The following is a 19,694-nucleotide window of genomic DNA, read 5'->3' on the forward strand; positions in this document are numbered from 1 at the left end:
TATGTGTATTTTTCTATCTCGCACATCAATATATCGCAAGTGAACCTCCAAGCTCGTTCACACAACATCACATATTCCTTCACGTGCATGAATATTCTTTCCTCATTTCGTGTATGACATAGGCTACTGAACCGTTCGAGCTGACAAGGGTAAGTCCAGATGTCGGTCCATCTTCTTTCATTCCCTTGAATGGGCTTTTTCTCCAAACTTCTTATATTCCAAACACCAGGGTCTTTATCATGAGGGTTTTATGCCGGGTTCTGGACCGAGTACAAAAAGCCTTATCGAATCTGTAAGAACCAGGTTTTTTTGCGTGACCAATATATTTTATATGCTATAATAACATTATAATCTTAGTATATAAAATTTATTTAATTAACATATATATATATATATAAAAGTGTCTGTGTCATGAAGTTTTCAATAGGATAATAAAAATTTATAAGATAATAAAAATTTCAAATTTTTAATAGAGCCCAACTAATACATAAATCAATAATCACTATAATAACACTATGTTATATGGTGCGTTATCAAAGCAATATTCTAAAGTTGTTTGTTTCTTGTTTACATTTGTACAACATTGGAGTTCATATCTATTCCATTGACAAGTTTCATAGTGTTTTTTCATATTGTAGGAAAAAATCATTTAGTTTTACGATTGACAAGATTGCTTCTTTACGAGAACCCAGATCCGCGACACAACTATTATCATCTAATTCCCCTCATTTGGAGATTTGATATTTCTTTCCCAATAGTCTCTTTTCTGTAAAAAAATTCGTATTGGTATCATTTTCGTATAATCTAGAAAAATATCGGCATTCATTTGATTATGTAAATTCAACTCCTTGATTATCTGTCCAAGTTCATTGATGCCTTCATCTTCAACAACTTGTACATCTTCAATAAATCTCTAGATACTTGTTATTATAGGAAAATCATATAAACACTTATTTTATTTTGTATTTGAAATTTAAAATTGGAGTGTTTCGATATATTAATAATTTATTAATTTATCGATAAACTAATACTTCACTAAATTGATATAATTTTCCAGTCTCAAAATTATTAATTTATCGAAATTTTACTGTATATGATACCAAGCACTTGCTACATATTAAAATAAAATAAGCAATAATAAATTAACAAATAATTACTTACCGATAAACGAATAAAAACTCTTGATTGATAGTCATAAGGTTATTGTTATCAATGTCAATGAAGTTCTTAACCGCAACTGATAAAAGTGTATCAAAGTACTCTAATATATAAAAGTAAGCATCAAGTCTTTCCATTTGCCACTATGGTAACCGTAATATGTATGAACATTAATGTGCGGAAGCTGAGTTTGATAAATTTTGGGAGGATGCTGCGGTTTCCTTCCCTCAAGTCTCACGGCTGTCACCCTCATGCCATTCCAGGTGGCGCGATAGGTGGTCCATCATATTCACTGTCTGATTCATACATTTTCAAGATATATTTATCCACCCCCTATTAAAAAAAACTAGTTTTTCACCCGTGCGATGCACGGGTCAGTGTCTCCCGTATGAAATATTTTTTCCATGTTTTAAAATTGATTTCAACCGGAAAATAAAAATATTAGTATACATTTAAGAAAAATCCAAATGTCCCTAAAACTAATAAATACTTTAATAATATGTTAATAAAAATGCAACGTAATAGAAAAGAGAATTAAAATGTTATAGGATGGAATTCTAACATCTTCAAAGCCTATATAGTACTTAGTCTAGCTTCATAAGATTGATTAAAAATTATCTCCACCCAGTTTTCTCCAAATTTTGAGATTCTATAAATTTCTAGAGCTCGTTATTTTTTGTTTTTTAGTATACTATTGTCCAATCATTTTATACATTTACTTCTTTCGCAAAACCATCGTCAACAACGCGATGCATCATAATCTCAAAAAAATCTCATTTGTTTGCTTGACTTTCCATAAATTCCTCCATCTCGATAATGTCATTTAAATTCTTTTAGTAATGGATATTAGTAAAGATTTTCTTTGGAAACTGAATGACCTATTTATGGTTTTCTTTCTCTTTACAAAAACCTAAAATGTTTTCATATGAAATCAATCATAAACTAAATTAGAGTTCACATATAGCAAATATAATCGATTACAAAGTAGAGATAAATATGAAAATAGTTATTAGAAATTACATGTTTGAACAGTGAAGTGCAATCTCGAATATCCTAGGACATGCATATATTTACTGTTAAGAATCGAACTACAAAATGCGTCATGACTGTCATATATAATTTGATCCAAAATTTTTGTTCCTGTGATTTTTATATTGACTTTTTGAGATAACTGCGTGTATCTAATTTTTTTCTCCCTATTAATTAGTTACTAATCGGTGTTCTTTAAAAGAACTACAGGAGTGAAGCAAACATAGTAGTCCACTTATGTTTTGGCGGAGTAAAATCATGTTGCATTGAAAATACTTTTCTTTGTTCAATGACCTTGTATCCCACACACTCAGTATTCTAACTTTTGTAGAATTCATACCTTCCACGTTTGTGATGCATATTAAAATTATGGACTCTAAAAAGGCGACATCAAATTCAATAATTTTTACCATAGACTACCTAAAATCTCTTCATCATAAATCGGAAATTTGCGAAAGAACCATTATTAACAACATAGTGATTTGTAAATTAATAGCTTATACATGTCTTGTAAAAAGAAAAAAATACATGCCTTGTAAAAACAGATTCGTTTTCGTCTTTTTATTGCACAAATGTATATGTTGCAAAAACAGATTCTTGTTCAATGTATTGTATAGACGGATTCGTTTTTGCTATTTTTTGTATATTTGATCCACTGATCCCATATGATTATTATGGAGAAATTCAATTATATATCTATTTTGAAAGGTACTCTTGAGTAAATAATGTCACTTAACGCAAATTACCGGAGATATTAGATCGATTACAGGGAAGAATTAATTACCAAGACCAAAGCCTTCTCCACCAGTCCATTCCAAGGAGGCAGCCAATACTACATTAACTACTAAGACCAAAGCCTTCTCCACCGGTCCACTCCAAGGAGGTTGCCACTTGCCAATACTACATTAACATAGGCGAGAAATATGATCATAAATATGATATTTTTCTTGCTAGCGTAAGCCTGGAAAACATTCATCAGATGCATGATCTCAACTGTAAACTAAAGGAAAGCATATATTAGAGTGATCTAATAGGACTAGGGGTGCACATACCCTACTCATACCCGCCAATCCTACCCTACCCGTCAGATTTTTACCGTATCCTATCCTATTCACTATTTGGCGGGTAGGGTGGCGGGTAAAAAATTTCTTAACCGTCGTTAGATGGGTAGGGTGGCGGGTAAAGCTCGAAATTATCCTACCCTACCTGCCTACCCGCCTGTTTATACTATTGATCTCTGCCGTTGGTTCTCGTTTAATCTCTGCCGTTGATCTTTCAACTATTGATCTCTGCCGTTGCTTTATATTTTCCTACAACACTAAAAACTAAAAAACTAAAAACTGGATTCAGTTTTCGTTTTATCTCTGCAGAGAAACTCTCGTTTAGAACTTCAAATCTCGTTTACCAGTACCTCTCACATCTCGTTTAGAACTTCAAATCTGTTATCAGATCTCGTTTAGAACCTTTTAATAGGTTGATTCAAGGTAAGATCTAAATTCAAAGTTCATTTTGTTTCATTTTTTTTTTGTGTTAAATTGATTGAAAAATCATAAGGTTTCAATGTTTCATGCATGTTGCTGGATATGAGGAATCTGAGTTTGGAAAGCTAATGAAGGGTTTAGAGAGTGGTTCTTCCTCCTAATTTGAAATCCAAACTAATTTTCAGGTGAAAATTTGAATAATTTTTTTAATAATTTGAATGGGTTTTTCTTTTATATGTTGTATTGCTTGGTGATTTTATTTGTATTTGAAGAAGTTAGTTGAAATCAGTTGAGTAATATGATTGCCATCGTGAAAAATTGACATGCATGTTAACTGATTGATGAAATTTCTCATAGAAATTTAGTTTGTTCCTCATGAATGACGAGTTTCAATGCGATTCTGTTAGGAGATGGGAAAAGGCAATTGAATGGGATTTAAAATCTGTGGTCATATGTAAACTGATTGATAAATTGTCTCTTCATGATTTCTATCTAAAACCCATGTCTTTAAATGTTTAGATTAGCAATATTTCAAACAATTTCAGTGAGATTTTGATTATGTGACACCCATGTCTTTAAAGGTTTATCTAAAGCAATTGAATTAGCTTTAGATTCTGCTCACAGTAATAGTAGTATTAATGAAAATCATTGGTTTGATTGAACATTAGCATCATGTCAGGTGAGTGAGTACATTTAAGACCTTTGCTAGGTGGGTGAGAAAAGGAGAGATTTGTTTTGTAATTTAAATAGACAGTTGACACTGGAGTCCAGTATATATGTTTTCTCGCAAATAACTTGTCTCCACAATGCTTGTATGTCTGCAGAATATCTCGAATGCCACTTTCCCAATAAATATCTATACATGAGTCTCAAATTCCTTATTCCAAGTCAATACAACGCAGAATAGCACTATCATCGATACCAATAGAACCCTCTAATTCTCCAAGGGTATCTTAACCAACAGACGGATATAACTACTGTCTAATTCTAGATTTCAGTGTTGTTCTCTAGATTTCAGTGTTGTTATTAGGACCCTTTGAAGCCTGTTAACTTTTTTTGCTTTCTATTCATATCACTTGTTCTTTCTAGTGAGGAAGCATGGTTGAGATTACAGAATTGATGTCAACGAGACCTCCTATTCCCTCTCAAGATGCATCTAAATCCGTGCAACAAAGGGTCAGGGTTGTTATATCTCCGCCACCTCCACCTCCACCATCTTCTCAACCTGAGGTCAGGGAAAGTATGAAGCGGAACAGAACATCTTCGGTGTGGGAGCATTTCCAAAAGAGTGTTGATGAAGCTGGTATTAAATGGGGGAAATGTAACTACTGTGAAGGTGGTAAATATAGGGCTGGTGGTAAGAAGTATGGCACATCAAATTTGAACTGGCATTTGACCAAGTGTCTTTAAAGGATTAGCTGGTTGTGTTGAGGGTAAAAATGCTTTTGCATCCGCTGCTGATCAGATACAATGTTCTGGTTTTGAGAAAGATGAACCTGAGAGAAGGCATGAACAAGATGCAATGTCAGCAGCCTTTATGGCATTGATTGGAACTCGGAAGCGACACCATTTTGCTGCAGAAATTTATTGAGATCGATAGATGGGGAGGATAATTGTCTGCTTATGCGACTGAGGCTCTAAGTGCGCTGTCTCTAGGTGCACTGTCCTTCTGCATTGATATAGACGGTTATACCCGCCACCCTACCCTACCCGACCCGCCAGAGAGTGGGTTGGGTAGGATCTTACCCGTTTAATGGCGGGTAGGGTGGCGGGTAAAAATTTTCTTACCCGCCAGTAAACGGGTAGGGTGGCGGGTATAGACCATATCCTACCTACCCTACCCGTTGTGCAGCCCTAAATAGGACCAACAAAGTATTTTAAAAATATAAATTAAAAAGAATGATTTCTTTCGTTCTTTTTATGGCACAGATATCAAAGTTGTGTATCAAAATGAAAGTTAAAAACCGTGTGTTGTTAGTTATCTGGATCCCAACGGAAGCAAAAGAAAAAAAAAAGTCTAGCCACGTACCGATAAGAAAATCAAAAAAGAACATAATAAAAATATCAAAACCAAGAACAGTGATATTCATTGTCTGCAATCTGCATCACTAAGAGAAGAAAATAGCATCAAAAATAATCTGGTATGATATTACCTTGTTGGCACGATGCCATGCCCAACTGAAGTTATCCCTTGATATTGCTTGACGCCAGCTAGGAAAGGTGCAGCAGCCGCATCATCCACAATACTTATGCAACAATTAATTCCAAAGAAACAAAAAAATTAGCAAGAAATGAAAAAAATAATTAATCAACGTAACAGTAAAAGAGAAGCAAAATACAAAATATCCCATACATAGTAAGCTATAAAAACGAAATGTGCGCAGTCATAAAAAAGTTCACAGGATTCCTTTCATAAAACAATGCACATATTTTCCACCGACCTGTCACTTAAGCTACGTTCTTTATCAAAATGGATTATCGAAATCTCATCTTGGTGCAAGAAAAACTTGCATTGTAACATCATCTGATATTAATATCAATTACGTCTCACTGTTCTCATGATCCATATAAAATGGTTTTAGGAAACTGCCAGATTAGGTCCTCCAAATGAGGGGAACTACGTACCTGGTAATTATGTGGCAGTGGTTATCCCTCTGGAAACCAAAAACTACTCCTACCATAAGATTTTTGTGGTAATATAAAAAAAGCAAAAATCCAATTTATGTCGTTAAACACAATTCACATCAAAATATAATCATTTCCTGGATATATATTTTACCTTGTGGTTGAAAAATACAGAAACAATGATTTTTGAAAACCCCAACTATGCTGGAGAAATCTCAGACTATAAAATCCCAAAAAGTTGAATTCGTAAACATAAAACCTTATAGGAGAAATCAAAATCAAAACAAAACAGAAATGAGGAGCAAACCCTAATTTCTGTTTGTTATTATACGTACCATGTACAGTTAGAGCAAATGAAGCAGCAACACCAATAACAGACGTCGTGTTAATCGATTATAATTTCAGTTATCTCTGCAAATCAAAACAAAAAAATAGGCGTGGTCAGATTCAAACGTCGCAATAGAAAGAAAAATAGTAAAATTCTATGAAAGAGAAGCAACAGAAAACACAGGATTTGGCTTTTGCTCGGATGATTTATATAGATCTTCCAAACCCAAAAATAAAAGACCTTCTCTTTTGGAAATTATATTAAAAGTTTCGATATTTTCTAGTATATTTTTGGCACGCGTATATTTTTTTTATTTTTTTTACCAAGCGTAGTCATCTAAGATATATTTTCTTTCCATCCATATATTTTTTTCGCTAATTTTGACAATGACTATATTTTAATGGAAAGTTGTCTCTACTATTATATGGAAAATATTTATGAAATCCATTTTCTCTATTAATTTTTTTTACTACGTTATTTTTTTTCTCTCTCGTTCTTAACTTTTTTACCATCATTCTATTATTCATCATGATGTTAACCATTTTGTATTTACATTTTGGACAGGATTGACAATTCAATTTTTTTTTACGAAAGAGAAAGCTACTTCAATTGGTAAGTGTATCCACCATTCTATGTATTTCGATTTTGGTTTTTAATTAATTATTGATCTACATTTTTTTTTTTACTTTTATTCGAGGTGTGATCCTAAATTGTAAATAGGATTAATTTAAGATGTGTAGTTGGACATTGGATTTTCTTGCATTTTTTTAATTTTCTTATGATTTATTTAATTTTGTGATGAAATCATGACGAATAATGCAATCTTATTTTTTATTTCATACTATATTTTTAGTTATGATAAATATATTCTACGAAATCCATACGGGAGGCAAGAAAAAGATTTTTAAGATATATTATTGGCATATTAGGAAATTTTTAAGATTTTTTTATGGGAGGCAAGGAAAAGATTTTAAAAATTTTAAGATTTACTTATTTTATTTTTAGAACAAATATTATTCTATTAGCTAAAATATAATATTCTATTACCAAAAACAAATAAATTGTGGGGCCAGAATCAACCGGAAGCGAGAATCAACCAGAAGTCAGAATTAACGTGGAGCTCCGGTGAATGAAAACGCTCCAAAAAACACTGTTATTATATAGAGAATTGCACAAGTATCACTAGTAAAACCACATGTGCGATGCATGCATGAATTTTATTCAATTAACAACACCAATTTTAATAATAATGATATATTTTTCGTAAAATAAAATTTCATATTCTTATTTATACTTATTACGAAGGTAATTCGTAGAGCTTTCCAAATATATTAATTTTAAAAAAATCCGACATGTATTTTGAAAGATATAAAGTTTTATAAATTTTAATGCGTTTTTAAAACAGTGGTATTTCTGTTAATATGTAAATATTGATTTTAATGTACCTTTTTACCCCGAAATATGTGTAAAGTGATAATTGATATTAAAGGTCATATAAGTAATATAAGGGTTAGATCAAGGCTTCACCAAAAATACCTCTTTTCTTTAGAATCCTATTATTGGGGCTTAATAAGTCTTGGTCTTTTGACCATTTTGGGGGCTTAAATGTTTTGGGGAGGCAAGCACTAGATGGGGGGAGATTCAAGTAAATTAAAAGTATGATTTACCCTCTCCTCTAAAAAAATTAAATCAAAACCTAATCCTAATTTTAACCCTCTCATCCATTTCTATTCTCCTTCATCTTTTCAAAAACTCTCAAAAACCAAAATCAAAAACTTTTTATTCTCCATTGATTCTCTAGATGGCAGCAAGACCAAGAGTGACAAGATCCGGACGATTGAACCCTGATTCTAAAACATGGCAAGTTATTGATGTTCCTTTTAATGGAGATGTAGTGAACCAATCTCTCCAAACACCAAATCCCTATGTGGTGAACCAATTTTTTCAAACACCTGCAAATCCTCCACAAATGACTCCTACAAGGTAAGAATCGAAAAACCCACAAGTTATTTTATTATTAAATTGAAAAAATAGGTTCGATTGATGAATTCGGGTATTTTAAAATTCATTTCTGAAGGGTTTACGGCTGGGATATCATATCGTCCTGGCCGTAATTGCAACCTAACGGTTGGGATATCACGAACTCCCAGCCGTTAACATCTTAAACGGTTAGGAAATTTTGATATCCCAACCATTATACGTTTACACGGATGAGACTTTCCCAACCGTAAAAAGCCCGGTGTTAGCTGATTTTTTTGTAGTTGAGCGTTTTCGGCTGGAAATTTCCTAACTGTAAACAGTAGTTCTTGACCGTTATCCATGTTTCCTAGCCGATTTAGTAATTACGGTTAGGTAGGGTCACACTTCCCAGCCGTAATCGTATAAACGTCTAGGTCGTGTACATTGTTTATAGCCGACACTTTATTTACGGTTAGGATGTCTCAAACATCCCATCCGATATTGTTTCCCACAAATGGGTTTTGTTAGTTCCTAACCGTAATTGTATAACTCTGATTTGTTTTTCACCATTTTTAGGAACTCTAAAAAGGAAAAAGAAGCCCAGGAATTTCCAATGTGTGACATTGCTACGATGATGGTTAAGCGAGCTAAGTGGATAGCCAGGGGACTGCAACGTAACATTGAGGAGGTCTTATATTCGGATTGCGACCAACAAAAAACACTGCTTCTCGGGCTTCAGGAGTCATAATACAATGATGGATGATCTATATACTGACGACGAGGATGATTGGATTAGTCTTTCCCAAACTCCCGACAGTTCTTCATCATCTGTTGAGGATGTTCCTTCGATTGTTGGTTGTAGTGGATGATTGTAGGTTATGTACTTGTTTAAGTAATCCCAGCTTATGTTTATGCAGACTTTTAGCATGTTTTAGGTTATGGATTTGGGTGATTACTTTTCGGACTTTCTTTTCATTATGCAGACTTAACCTTGAATAAATGGATACTAGTGTTTTGAAACTGACATTTCAGTATAATTTACGGCCAGGATTACCAGCCGTAAGTCTGATTAACGGCTAGGATTACCAGCCGTTAAACTGACAGTACTAAGAATAACGGTCAGGAATTCTAGCCGAAATTTGTTTTACGAATAGGTGTATCAGCTGTAACAGAGTAAAATCTGAAACTGATAATTCAGGAAAATTTACAGCCAGAATTACCAGCCGTAAATCTGACAGTACCCAGGTATACGGGTAGGATTCCTAGCCGTTACTGGATTTTCGGTTAGGTTTCTCAGCCGTAAGTATGCGAATATCTCAGTTGGGCCATTACACTTGGGTCGTGTCAGCGTATTACCTGGCCGTAAATACCTTTAAATAACCACATTTTTATAATATTACCATTGCAAACACATAATCATATATAATGATTGATTCAAAATACATAAGTTCACACCACATTGTTAACATATTATCTTCTTAAGCACCACCCTACAAAAAACATTGTTATCACTAACCTTCACACCACATTTACTCATAGTCATCCTCATCGGAACTCATTAGTACACAAGGACCATCCCTAGAAATCTGTAATGCATCCCACATTTGAAATCTTTTCTCGAATCTATGACACCAACCCAATGGTATTTCGCCGTCACCATCGTTTCCTTTCCTTAATGGAGGTAATGGGAATCAATCTTTCAATTGGAGGCCATATAATGGTTCGAGTATACGAACCCCATGATGACTATCTTTGGAGAATCTTCTTCGGTAAAAATACGTCTTGTGGTTGCGTACGTAACACTATGTCCATAGGATATGGAATGAATAACACAATGGAATGCATTGGCGAGTATATAGCCACATATTGGAATTCTCATCCAATATTCAGTTGTTAAACACTTTGTTGCCCATTAAACGCCGTTCACATGTTTTGAACTCCTCATTTAGCACCTCCTCCATGTCATCTCTTTCGAATCTCATCATTGACTTGTAGAAATCAGGGAAACCACGTAGTTCAAGCAAACACTTTTGCCTTACATAAGTATTTTGGTCGTCACCTCATTCTTTTGCCTTCTCAAAAGGTCCAAGTTGATCTACGAACACATGGTAACCACAACTTCCGTCGCCCTCAACATCGTCGGTGGACTTGACGTAGTTACAAATAAAATGTGGTAAAAAATGCATGTAATTTTTGTATATCGTGTAGGTAGGTCGGATATAATTACCTCCCTCATCTATAAGAGGTGATTTCATCGGACCTACATCCAAGATAACCGTTTCTTTCTCACCACTACCAATTCTTTGTGGGGTGATTTGTGATGGTTCAACCATCAATGCTTTTCCTTTGACATCCTCTTTGCCACCTCGGCTTCTCGTTAATTGCTTAATACCAACCGCACCACCAACTTTTCTTTGGACGCTACTAGCTTCTTTTGTTGTTGAACCTTGTTGGGATGGAATAACTGGGTCTTTAATTTTGACTCCACTATCAATTTTTTTTCTTTTTGAACCTTGTAGGGATGGAACAACCACATTCCTCTTACGGCCTTTTACCTTCATTTGACTAACTCGGCTTGGTCAGCCTATTTCATTTCTTTTCGTTTTAGTTTGTATAACTCGTTCAACTTCTCAAAACCCAAACGATCTCTTCGCATTGAAGAAGTCAATTGTGGACCCTCTTGAACCTTTCTCTTAGCTTCTTCCCTTTCCTGTTTCTTTGTTATTTTCTTCGAAGGCCTACCCTCTCCTTGCCCATTGTTAGGTTCCAAAATATCATCTCTAATGAATGGACGGTTGAATTTCCGCATTTTACACAACCAAAGTTGTCTTTGCGCCAGTAAAAAAGAAGCATACTTCTCAAAAAGTTCCTTGTGTATATCCGTGTCGCAAAACACCTCCGCAAAACCTTCATTTTGTGATGGATCTTTAAAATCTAGTTTTTTCCAAAATGGATCTATATCTTCGATCAGAATCATCCTTGTGGGAAAATTTGCTACCGCATGCCTACATGGGAGCCCCATAGCCGACTTAATGGGAAAATTACATATCATTCCCGGTGGAAAGTTGTGTTCCTCCCAAGCCTCCACTTCCGTTATCATTTTTGGATTTTCCATTGAGAAACATATAAACTTATTCCCCGGAGCCAAGGGCTATCCCGGTAGTCGGTAATCGTTCTAGATCGGCTCTTTTCAAAATCCCTTTAATTCTATCGGGATCACGCTTGAAATACTCAACCATAGCTTCAAAAACAACAATGAATCCACCATCACAACCATTTAACTTACTCTTGAACCGATAGTGAGCCGACTCCACCGTGCTTGTGGCTTGATTGTCATAATGTCTATACCGGTTTACCCATGCACTAACAAACTTTTCGTTATGGGGATCCAATAACTCTTTCTTCAAATATGTTATAACATCCGGGTAGGTTGACCATTTTTCCATTACAAAATGCTCCCTTAGGAAATATAATGATTCCGTAAGCGACCATATTAGATGTTCCCAATCATATTGAAATTCCGCCCATAGCACCTCGGCTATTGAGTCATTCATCTCAAACTTTTCTTTCTCTTCTTCTTGTTTCTCCAACGGTAGATTTTTAATCCTCTCAATCTCGGTCTTCTTTGGCGGCCATATAACCCTCTTGCAATTAGTTTGCACATTGTTTCATATATGAAACGCGCAAAGATGATGACGCACGTAAGGGAAAACACGTGGTATGGCCCACATCAATGCTTTTTCCTTATCCGTAATCAACACATGTGGAGTATAACCTTCTTGATACAATAAATTCACATTTTGCAATGCCCACAAATAAATTTCCTTCGTCTCGTCTTTCAAGAAACAAAACGCGACTGTAAATGTCGACTAGATGTTTGCCCAACAAAGTTCAATATCGTCATGTTGTACTTGTTAGTTTTATACATGCGATCCATAAAGAGAATTTGATGAAAGCATCTTTCCAATTGTACACATTCCGGATTGGCGATGAAAAGATATTCCACTTTCTTTTCTTTATTCGTTTCATAGGCGGTAGATTACTTTGCCTCCTCAAACAAAAACAATAATTGTTGCATAAGCAATCTCTCTTTCCATGACTCTTTTCTAAATTTTTCTCTTTCGTTATAGATAGTTGACAATGAGGATGAGTTTTGGGGGTTTAACACCTTCATGCCACTAAGAATATCAATAGGTCTTGTGCGTCTTTTACTCAACACGTGTACTAACTCCTTTTCTAAGGGGTTGAGCCTTGCCGAATAAGGATGGTTGATCAAACTCTCCGGAATAGGATGATTATGATAATCCGAGACGACTTTAGCCATATACCACTTTTTCGTACCGTCGTGTTGTTTAAATTGAAGCCTAAAAGGGCATCCGCACTTCTTCGTATTACATACTCCCTTCTTCCTTGTGGTTTTTCGTTGATACTCACTACCCTTTTTCCAATGGCTCTCATACTTTCCACTACACTCGCAAACCATTTGAAAGTTGTTGAATGTAACTTGTTTATTCTGGATTATGATACACATCTTTTTCAGCCCTTGTGATTTAGCCCACTCCTTTGCATCTTTCTTATCTTTCCACTCATAGTTGTTTGCATAGTGAGCACTTGTGTCCTCGGAAACTTGCACAGGTTGGGGTTTATCTTCCATAACCTCCTATTGATCTTCAATCACCACCTCTTGATCCTCCATAACCACCTCCTGGTCTTCCACAAGAACGTAAGGTACAATCTATAATATAATGACATATGTCACATAATTATTCACAAAAGAAATTTAGACACACAGAAACGCCTGGGTCGACAAGTGATATTCCAGCCGTCAATGTGTATACGGTTGGGTCGACAAGTTATATTCCAACCGTCAATGCGTATACGGCTGGGTCGACAAGTTATATTCCAGCCGTCATAACATAACCGGCTGGGTCGAAAAATAATTTTCTGAACCGTAAACATGTTACATCCAGGAATTCCAGGACGTAAGTCTCACTGTGGAAGACGCAGCCTAGAAAACGAGGCGTAAAACAAGTTACGGCTGGGTAACCCGGCCGACGCCGTCAGCATTAAATAAAATTTAATATTTTCGTACAGGAAACCTAACCGCCGCCGACAATATTAAATGCTTCCCATGCACGTAGAAAAAACCTGGCCGTAATTTTTTTGTTACGACCTGGTTTATTCGTCGTTCCATCCGTAACAATATGTTAGCGGCTGGGAGTTCATTAATTGTCAGCCGTAAGAAAGGAAAACAACCAGGAGTTTATAGTTTCCCAGCCGTGAGTGGACCTGTCGGCTGGAAACCTAGGGTTTTCTGAAGGAAAAAATCGAAACTTCTTGCAACTCTGAGCTTAAATATGAAATAGGAGTTACAATAGAGGTATACCTGGTAATCTTGAGCAACTGTTTCTTCGATTTCTTCTTCTTCTTGGGTTGGTCCTTCGAAATCATAGTAGGGTTCATAAGGGTTATTTTGAGTTTGAGAAAAAAATTCATGATTTTTTGAAAAATCAGCAAAGAACTCATCGTTGTTGATGGGTATTAATATGTGTTCGTATTTTGAAGATGAGGGTTCACCTACATCAAAAGTTTTGGTTGAATCACTCATTTGCAAAAAATTTCTCCAATTTTTTTCTCTTCTTCTTCTTCTTCTTCTCTTCCCTCTGATTTTCTTTTGTTTTGATTTTTAGTTTCATCACTTCACTTAAATAGATGAATTAGTCTTAATTGATTTTCTAATCATGATTAATAATGTTAATCACTTTTTATTATCTAAAATCATATGGGGCCATATTAGTCTTTATATAAATATATTATGAGGGGTGTCCCAACTGATATTTGGTGACCCTAAAAAGCCCCCAAAAAAACTTGACTTTCTAAGTCCCAATAATAGGATTCTTTCTTTATATTTGTATAAGATAAGATGTTGGCAAATTTCCAGTTGCGGCGCTATGGTCAATATGGTTAAAGTGCATCAAAATAATCCCGGGCGGAGCCAAGGGTTGACTAACCCTGGCTCTAGCCTCCCGAAATTCTCAGAAACTGTATAAAAACCCTTTGTTTTATCTTATTTTTTGTATTTAGTCCACCATATATATAATATTTAGTCCCCCATAAATCCCTACATTTTTATAAAATTATTTTATCCCCCTAGAAAATTTTTTCTGGCTCTCTTAAAGAATATTACTAAAAAAAAATAATTAACGATTGCATTCGGTAAAACTTACTATCGAAAGTTTCGAAATTCAATCTAAAGCAAACATCATTCAACGAACTTCCGCTCATGACAAAAGGTTTCCATTACATACTTAGATCATTGAGTTTTCATCTTTTTTCTTTTATAAGGGCACTTGGTTATTGTGTGAATGAGATAAAATACTGCTTGTTCAAAATCTTTCAAAATGTTGGGGTGATGCTGATGTGATTTGTAGATAGTGGTAAAAGTGGTTCGATTCTCAGACTTGCGAAGGATAAAATATAGACTTAAATTCTAAAACTAAAATAGAAAACAAACTAAAAATTGTCACAAACTCAATCAAAGATGATATCAATATTAAAAGAACACTGAGGCTAAGATTCCACTATTTTCCAAGTTCAAAGTGATTTAATCCCAATATTTATATTTATGCAATTTTCTCGTTCAAGTTGATTCTAACTTATTGCAACTAGTAGATTCTCAAAATAACAAGTGTAAATCCAAAGCATAGAACATCAAAAACCTAGGTCCAAGTATGTTCTATCAAAAGAAATCACAATTGCTTAACAAGGATCATTCAAACAATTTTCAACCAAGGGAAATAATCATAAAATAATTGCAAATAAATAAATAAAATATAATATACTACTTCTTGTTGGAAAAATAGCTTCCTCTGTCGCCTCAGCAATGGGGTTTAGCTCCTCATATTAATCACTTGCTCAAAACACATGTTTGTTGCTCAAAAGTTGATTAAAGATGAAAAACTATAACATTGGATGTTTGCAACGATGTATTGGCGTTGCAAGAAAAAGGACTGATTGTTACAAAGAAGTCACTGTAGCAGCGTTACAAATTTGAGACACTGTTCTTATTTGCAGTGGATGTTCTTCAGCAGCAGCAACAGCAGAATACGGTTTCCTGCAACTTGATCAATATGGCTCTGTAGGGTTTCTAACTCCTCTGCGACTGCTCCAATAACTTCGTTACCTTTCCTGGGACTTAAACACACCTTTTATACTACTCAGAAACCTAAAAATAGCGATTAATTCTCGCTTTTTCTTTACGTGCAAGTCACGGCAATAATCTCTTCTGCCGACTTCCCTAGCCAATTCTGAGCTTTCCCGATTGTCTTATACTCTTCCTTAGATAGAATACTACCTTTGGAAACAATTTCACGCGTTTAGTCTCCCTGAATTACCAAAAATCAACCCAAACAGAGACCCGTACAAAAATCAAACTCTGTTTCCTTATTTTGGATTATCCATCCCAATTCAATTGATTCCAGCGCACATACCAGGCTTGTTTAGTTGAATCACGTCTATCCCAGCAAGTTTCAGCGATTGAATCTCACTCAAACATCTTCGAAATCCAAACGAAAATTTGGTTGCTCACTGGTTATTTTTCCCGCCAAAAAAAAATATTCGAATTTTGAGAAGAAAGTGACCTCCCCCTATCCTGTGCTGGTCTCCCTTTAGCAACTGCCCTGAAATGGATGTCCCTTAGTAATTGGTCGCCCCTTATCCGTTTGAGGGGTCCGAATAGCAAGTGTCTTCCGGGGGTTCCCCGCGCAACTTTTCGAGCATATTTTTCCAAAAATGTTTATTGGCCAAAAATACCTACACACACATAAAACACCATAATAAGTACAAAAATGAGCACTATCAATAGATAGAATCGAGATAAATTAGACACAAAGATGTGCCTATCAAATACCCCCAAACCTATTATTTGCTAGTCCTCGAGCAAAATAAAATAAAATAAAATCCTAACTCACTGACGCATGCATCGTCGATTGCATTTAGCGTATGCAATAAGCCTTTAAACCCCTAAGTGTCCCTAGTGGCGGAGTGTTGTCTCCGGAGGGCTTACAAGAGGTATACCCACAAAACCTTTACTCCAGACCTTAGCTATCTACGCAGAACCTTGGAAGGCACTAAAGAATCTCCTTGGTTGACATACTTAATTACTACAGGAGGAAGTACCCTGATGTGAAATTCCAATTGATGTACACGAGTTTGCACTCAAGCATACTAAAATTCATATAAAGTGACAGAGCTCTACTCAAATAGTTACGCTATGGACATCAATATCCGGAGTCAAAACTAATCACATGGATAGATCAAGAAGATGAATATAGAAAAACATAGATGGTTTTGATGTTTACTAAGTGAACGGCGTTTCCCATATCTGTCTGAAGGCCTCAGCCAAAATGAACCTATCCTAATGGATTGAGATATTAGTCTGACTAATATCAACACACTGGCATATACAAGGGAACCAGTGGTCGATAACCTAACTCTAGGTCAACACAACTGGCATATACAAGGGTACCAGTGGTCGACTTTATTGAATTTTTTCCTTTTGGTCAAATGGTCTGGTCTCAAATTTTATTTTTTTTATCTTTTTCATAATAATTTTTTTTTAATCTTTCTCAATCACTCTAATTCACCCTAACATTGGTAACAACTTGAATCGTGGGCCCCACCTATCACTTAGAGAAACATAGTTTAAAAACAAAATAGAAGTGAAAAGGACTCAACGAGATATGGTGAAACTATCATGTTATTTCTAACACCTGAGCTCTGTGCTTTTATGAATAGACTCTTCTAGATGTTGCCATCTAATCAGATTGGTTCCTCAACTCCTACAATCAAAATGCTTCCATACACTTAGGTTGGTTAGTGCTATCCATAATATGCATAAATTTCTAGGCTCTGGAGTTTATTTAAAACAAAAAGTTTCTACCCCACCCCAAAACTTAAATCTAACATTGTCCTCAATATTTCGAATGAAAGAACAATACCAAAAATATAAGTAACATGAGGAAATAGTAAAGAGAGAGTTCGGAAAGATAGTACCTGGGTGAAGTGAAACCAAAAACTGACAAAAATATTATACAACATACAAATCGCCTCGATGGTCAATCAAAGGTAAACAGGGTCCTCCAGAGGGACCTCCTCAACATCACCTGTAGGAAAAGGCTCTAAAAAGGGATTCAATCTCTGACCGTTAACCTTTGAAGAACTAGTACCATCTGATGTTTCAATCTCAATAGTGCCATGAGGAAAAACAGTACGGACCACAAAAGGACCGGTCCACCGAGAGTCCAGTTTCCCGGGGAATAAATGCAAACGAGTGTCATACAGAAGAACTTTTTGACCTGGAGAAAATGACTTCCGTAAAATATTCTTATCATGCACAAGTTTCATTTTGTTCTTATACTCCTTAGCACTATCGTATGCATCTCTACGAATCTCGTCCAACTCATTGAGCTGGAGCTTTCTGTGATCTCCTGCCTTGTCAAGTGAAAAGTTTAACTGCTTAATAGCCCAATAGGCTCTATGCTCTAACTCAACAGGAAAGTGACATTCCTTTCCAAATACTAAACGGTAGGGTGACATTCCAATGGGTGTCTTAAACGCGGTACGGTAAGCCCATAAGGCATCAGTAAGCCTCGACGACCAATCTTTCCTATTAGGATTAACTGTTTTCTCTAAAATACGCTTAATTTCCCTATTGGAAACCTCTACCTGACCACTAGTCTGTGGGTGATACGGGGTAGTTAATTTGTGGGTAATACCATATTGTTTCATTAACAGAGCAAACGGTCTATTACAAAAGTGTGAACCCCCGTCACTAATTATAGCTCGTGGTGTACCAAAACGTGTAAGTATATTCTCTTTCAAAAACTTAATTACGACCCTATGGTCATTTTTTTTACACAGAACCGCCTCAACCCACTTAGACACATAGTCTACAGCGACAAGTATGTAAAGATAACCTAAAGAATTAGGAAATGGACCCATAAAATCAATCCCCACACATCAAAGACCTCAATCACTAAAATAGGGTTCAAAGGCATCATATTTCTACGGGAAATGGTTCCTAACCTCTGGCAACGATCACAAGAAACACAGTGACTATGGGAGTCTTTAAACAGTGAAGGCCAGTAAAATCCACACTGCAATATCTTAGCAGCAGTCTTCTTAGCACTAAAATGACCCCCACAAGCATGTTCATGACAAAAGGAGAGAATACTGGACTGGTCACTCTCAGGTACACATCTCCTAATAATCTGGTCGGGACAATACTTAAAAAATAAGGATCGTCCCAAAAGAAATGCTTAACCTCGGCTAAAAACCTAGAACGATTGTTTACCCCAATGTTGAGGGGTACGGCCAGTAACAAGATAATTCACTATATTTGCATACCAAGGTGATTGGGAAACAGAGAACAATTGTTCGTCAGGAAAGCTATCCCTTATAGGAAGGGCATCACTAGGGGAACTAACAACTAACCTGGATAAGTGGTCTGCTACTACATTTTCAGCACCCTTTTTGTCTCTAATGTCTGGAGAAAATTCTTGTAACAATAGGATCCACTAATCAATCTAGGTTTGGTGTCCTTCTTAGACAAAAGGTATTTCAAAGCAGCATGATCGGTATAGATTACGATCTTAGAACCTAATAGGTAGGATCTAAACTTATCCAAGGCAAACACGATGGCTAGCAGTTCCTTCTCGGTAGTTGTATAGTTCAATTGGGCATCATTCAGAGTTTTGCTAGCATAGTAAATCACATGAAGTAATTTGTCTACTCGTTGACCTAACACAACGCCTATAGCATAATCTGAAGCATCACACATAATCTCAAAGGGTAGGTTCCAGTTGGGTGCCTGGACTATGGGAGCGGTAGTGAGTAAATTTTTAAGCTTCTCAAAAGCCTCTAAACAAGCATCATCAAAGACAAACTTAACATCTTTTGCAAGCAAACTGTAAAGAGGTCTAAAAATCAAGCTAAAATCCTTAATGAATCGACGGTAAAAACCTGCATGCCCTAGGAATGACCTAATGTCTTTTACGGTTTTTGGGACCTGTAAAGTCTTAATAAGGTCAACTTTGGCTTTGTCTACCTCTATA

At 35.7% G+C, this 19,694-nt stretch overlaps 2 protein-coding genes across 5 annotated transcripts; one reads left to right on the plus strand and one right to left on the minus strand.

The window, feature by feature from the left end:
* Positions 1–156: 156 nt before the first annotated feature.
* LOC113314404 lies at positions 157–6,966 on the minus strand. Of its 3 annotated transcripts, XM_026563200.1 has the most exons (4): positions 6,110–6,966; positions 5,822–5,914; positions 2,972–3,087; positions 157–290 (listed from the first exon to the last, which is right to left on the minus strand). In XM_026563200.1, exons 1-4 carry the CDS (start codon positions 6,190–6,192, stop codon positions 238–240), a joined length of 345 nt encoding a protein of 114 aa, XP_026418985.1. In that variant the 5' UTR covers positions 6,193–6,966; the 3' UTR covers positions 157–237. The 3 variants fall into 3 exon arrangements, 1 of the variants encoding a protein (XP_026418985.1); XR_003342392.1 differs by lacking the exon at positions 157–290 and having other exon boundaries at positions 2,324–3,087; positions 6,629–6,966; XR_003342391.1 differs by lacking the exons at positions 157–290; positions 2,972–3,087 and adding an exon at positions 4,166–5,164 and having other exon boundaries at positions 6,629–6,966.
* A 158-nt stretch (positions 6,967–7,124) lies between these two features.
* On the plus strand, positions 7,125–9,510 carry LOC113309765. 2 transcript variants are annotated; one of them, XR_003340728.1, is made up of 2 exons: positions 7,125–7,233; positions 9,157–9,510. XR_003340728.1 is itself a non-coding variant. In XM_026558281.1 (2 exons), the coding sequence occupies exons 1-2, from the start codon at positions 8,423–8,425 to the stop codon at positions 9,326–9,328; spliced, it is 354 nt and encodes a 117-aa protein (XP_026414066.1). In that variant the 5' UTR covers positions 8,290–8,422; the 3' UTR covers positions 9,329–9,510. The 2 variants fall into 2 exon arrangements, 1 of the variants encoding a protein (XP_026414066.1); XM_026558281.1 differs by lacking the exon at positions 7,125–7,233 and adding an exon at positions 8,290–8,604.
* The last annotated feature ends 10,184 nt before the right edge of the window (positions 9,511–19,694 follow it).

Source organism: Papaver somniferum, chromosome 9, assembly GCF_003573695.1.
Source record: "Papaver somniferum cultivar HN1 chromosome 9, ASM357369v1, whole genome shotgun sequence".
Taxonomy (NCBI): domain Eukaryota; kingdom Viridiplantae; phylum Streptophyta; class Magnoliopsida; order Ranunculales; family Papaveraceae; genus Papaver; species Papaver somniferum.

What these genes read in the sequence shown, in the direction of transcription:
- LOC113309765 (XM_026558281.1), top strand. Translation starts at nt 8,423, where the DNA reads ATGGCAGCAAGACCAAGAGTGACAAGATCCGGACGATTGAACCCTGAT. An exon ending in CCACAAATGACTCCTACAAG is followed by an intron (nt 8,605 to 9,156) that starts GTAAGAATCGAA and finishes CACCATTTTTAG; the next exon opens with GAACTCTAAAAAGGAAAAAG.
- LOC113314404 (XM_026563200.1), bottom strand. Translation starts at nt 6,192, where the DNA reads ATGATGTTACAATGCAAGTTTTTCTTGCACCAAGATGAGATTTCGATA. An exon ending in GAACGTAGCTTAAGTGACAG is followed by an intron (nt 5,915 to 6,109) that starts GTCGGTGGAAAA and finishes TTGTTGCATAAG; the next exon opens with TATTGTGGATGATGCGGCTG. An exon ending in TGGAGAAGGCTTTGGTCTTG is followed by an intron (nt 291 to 2,971) that starts GTAATTAATTCT and finishes TGGTTCTTACAG; the next exon opens with ATTCGATAAGGCTTTTTGTA.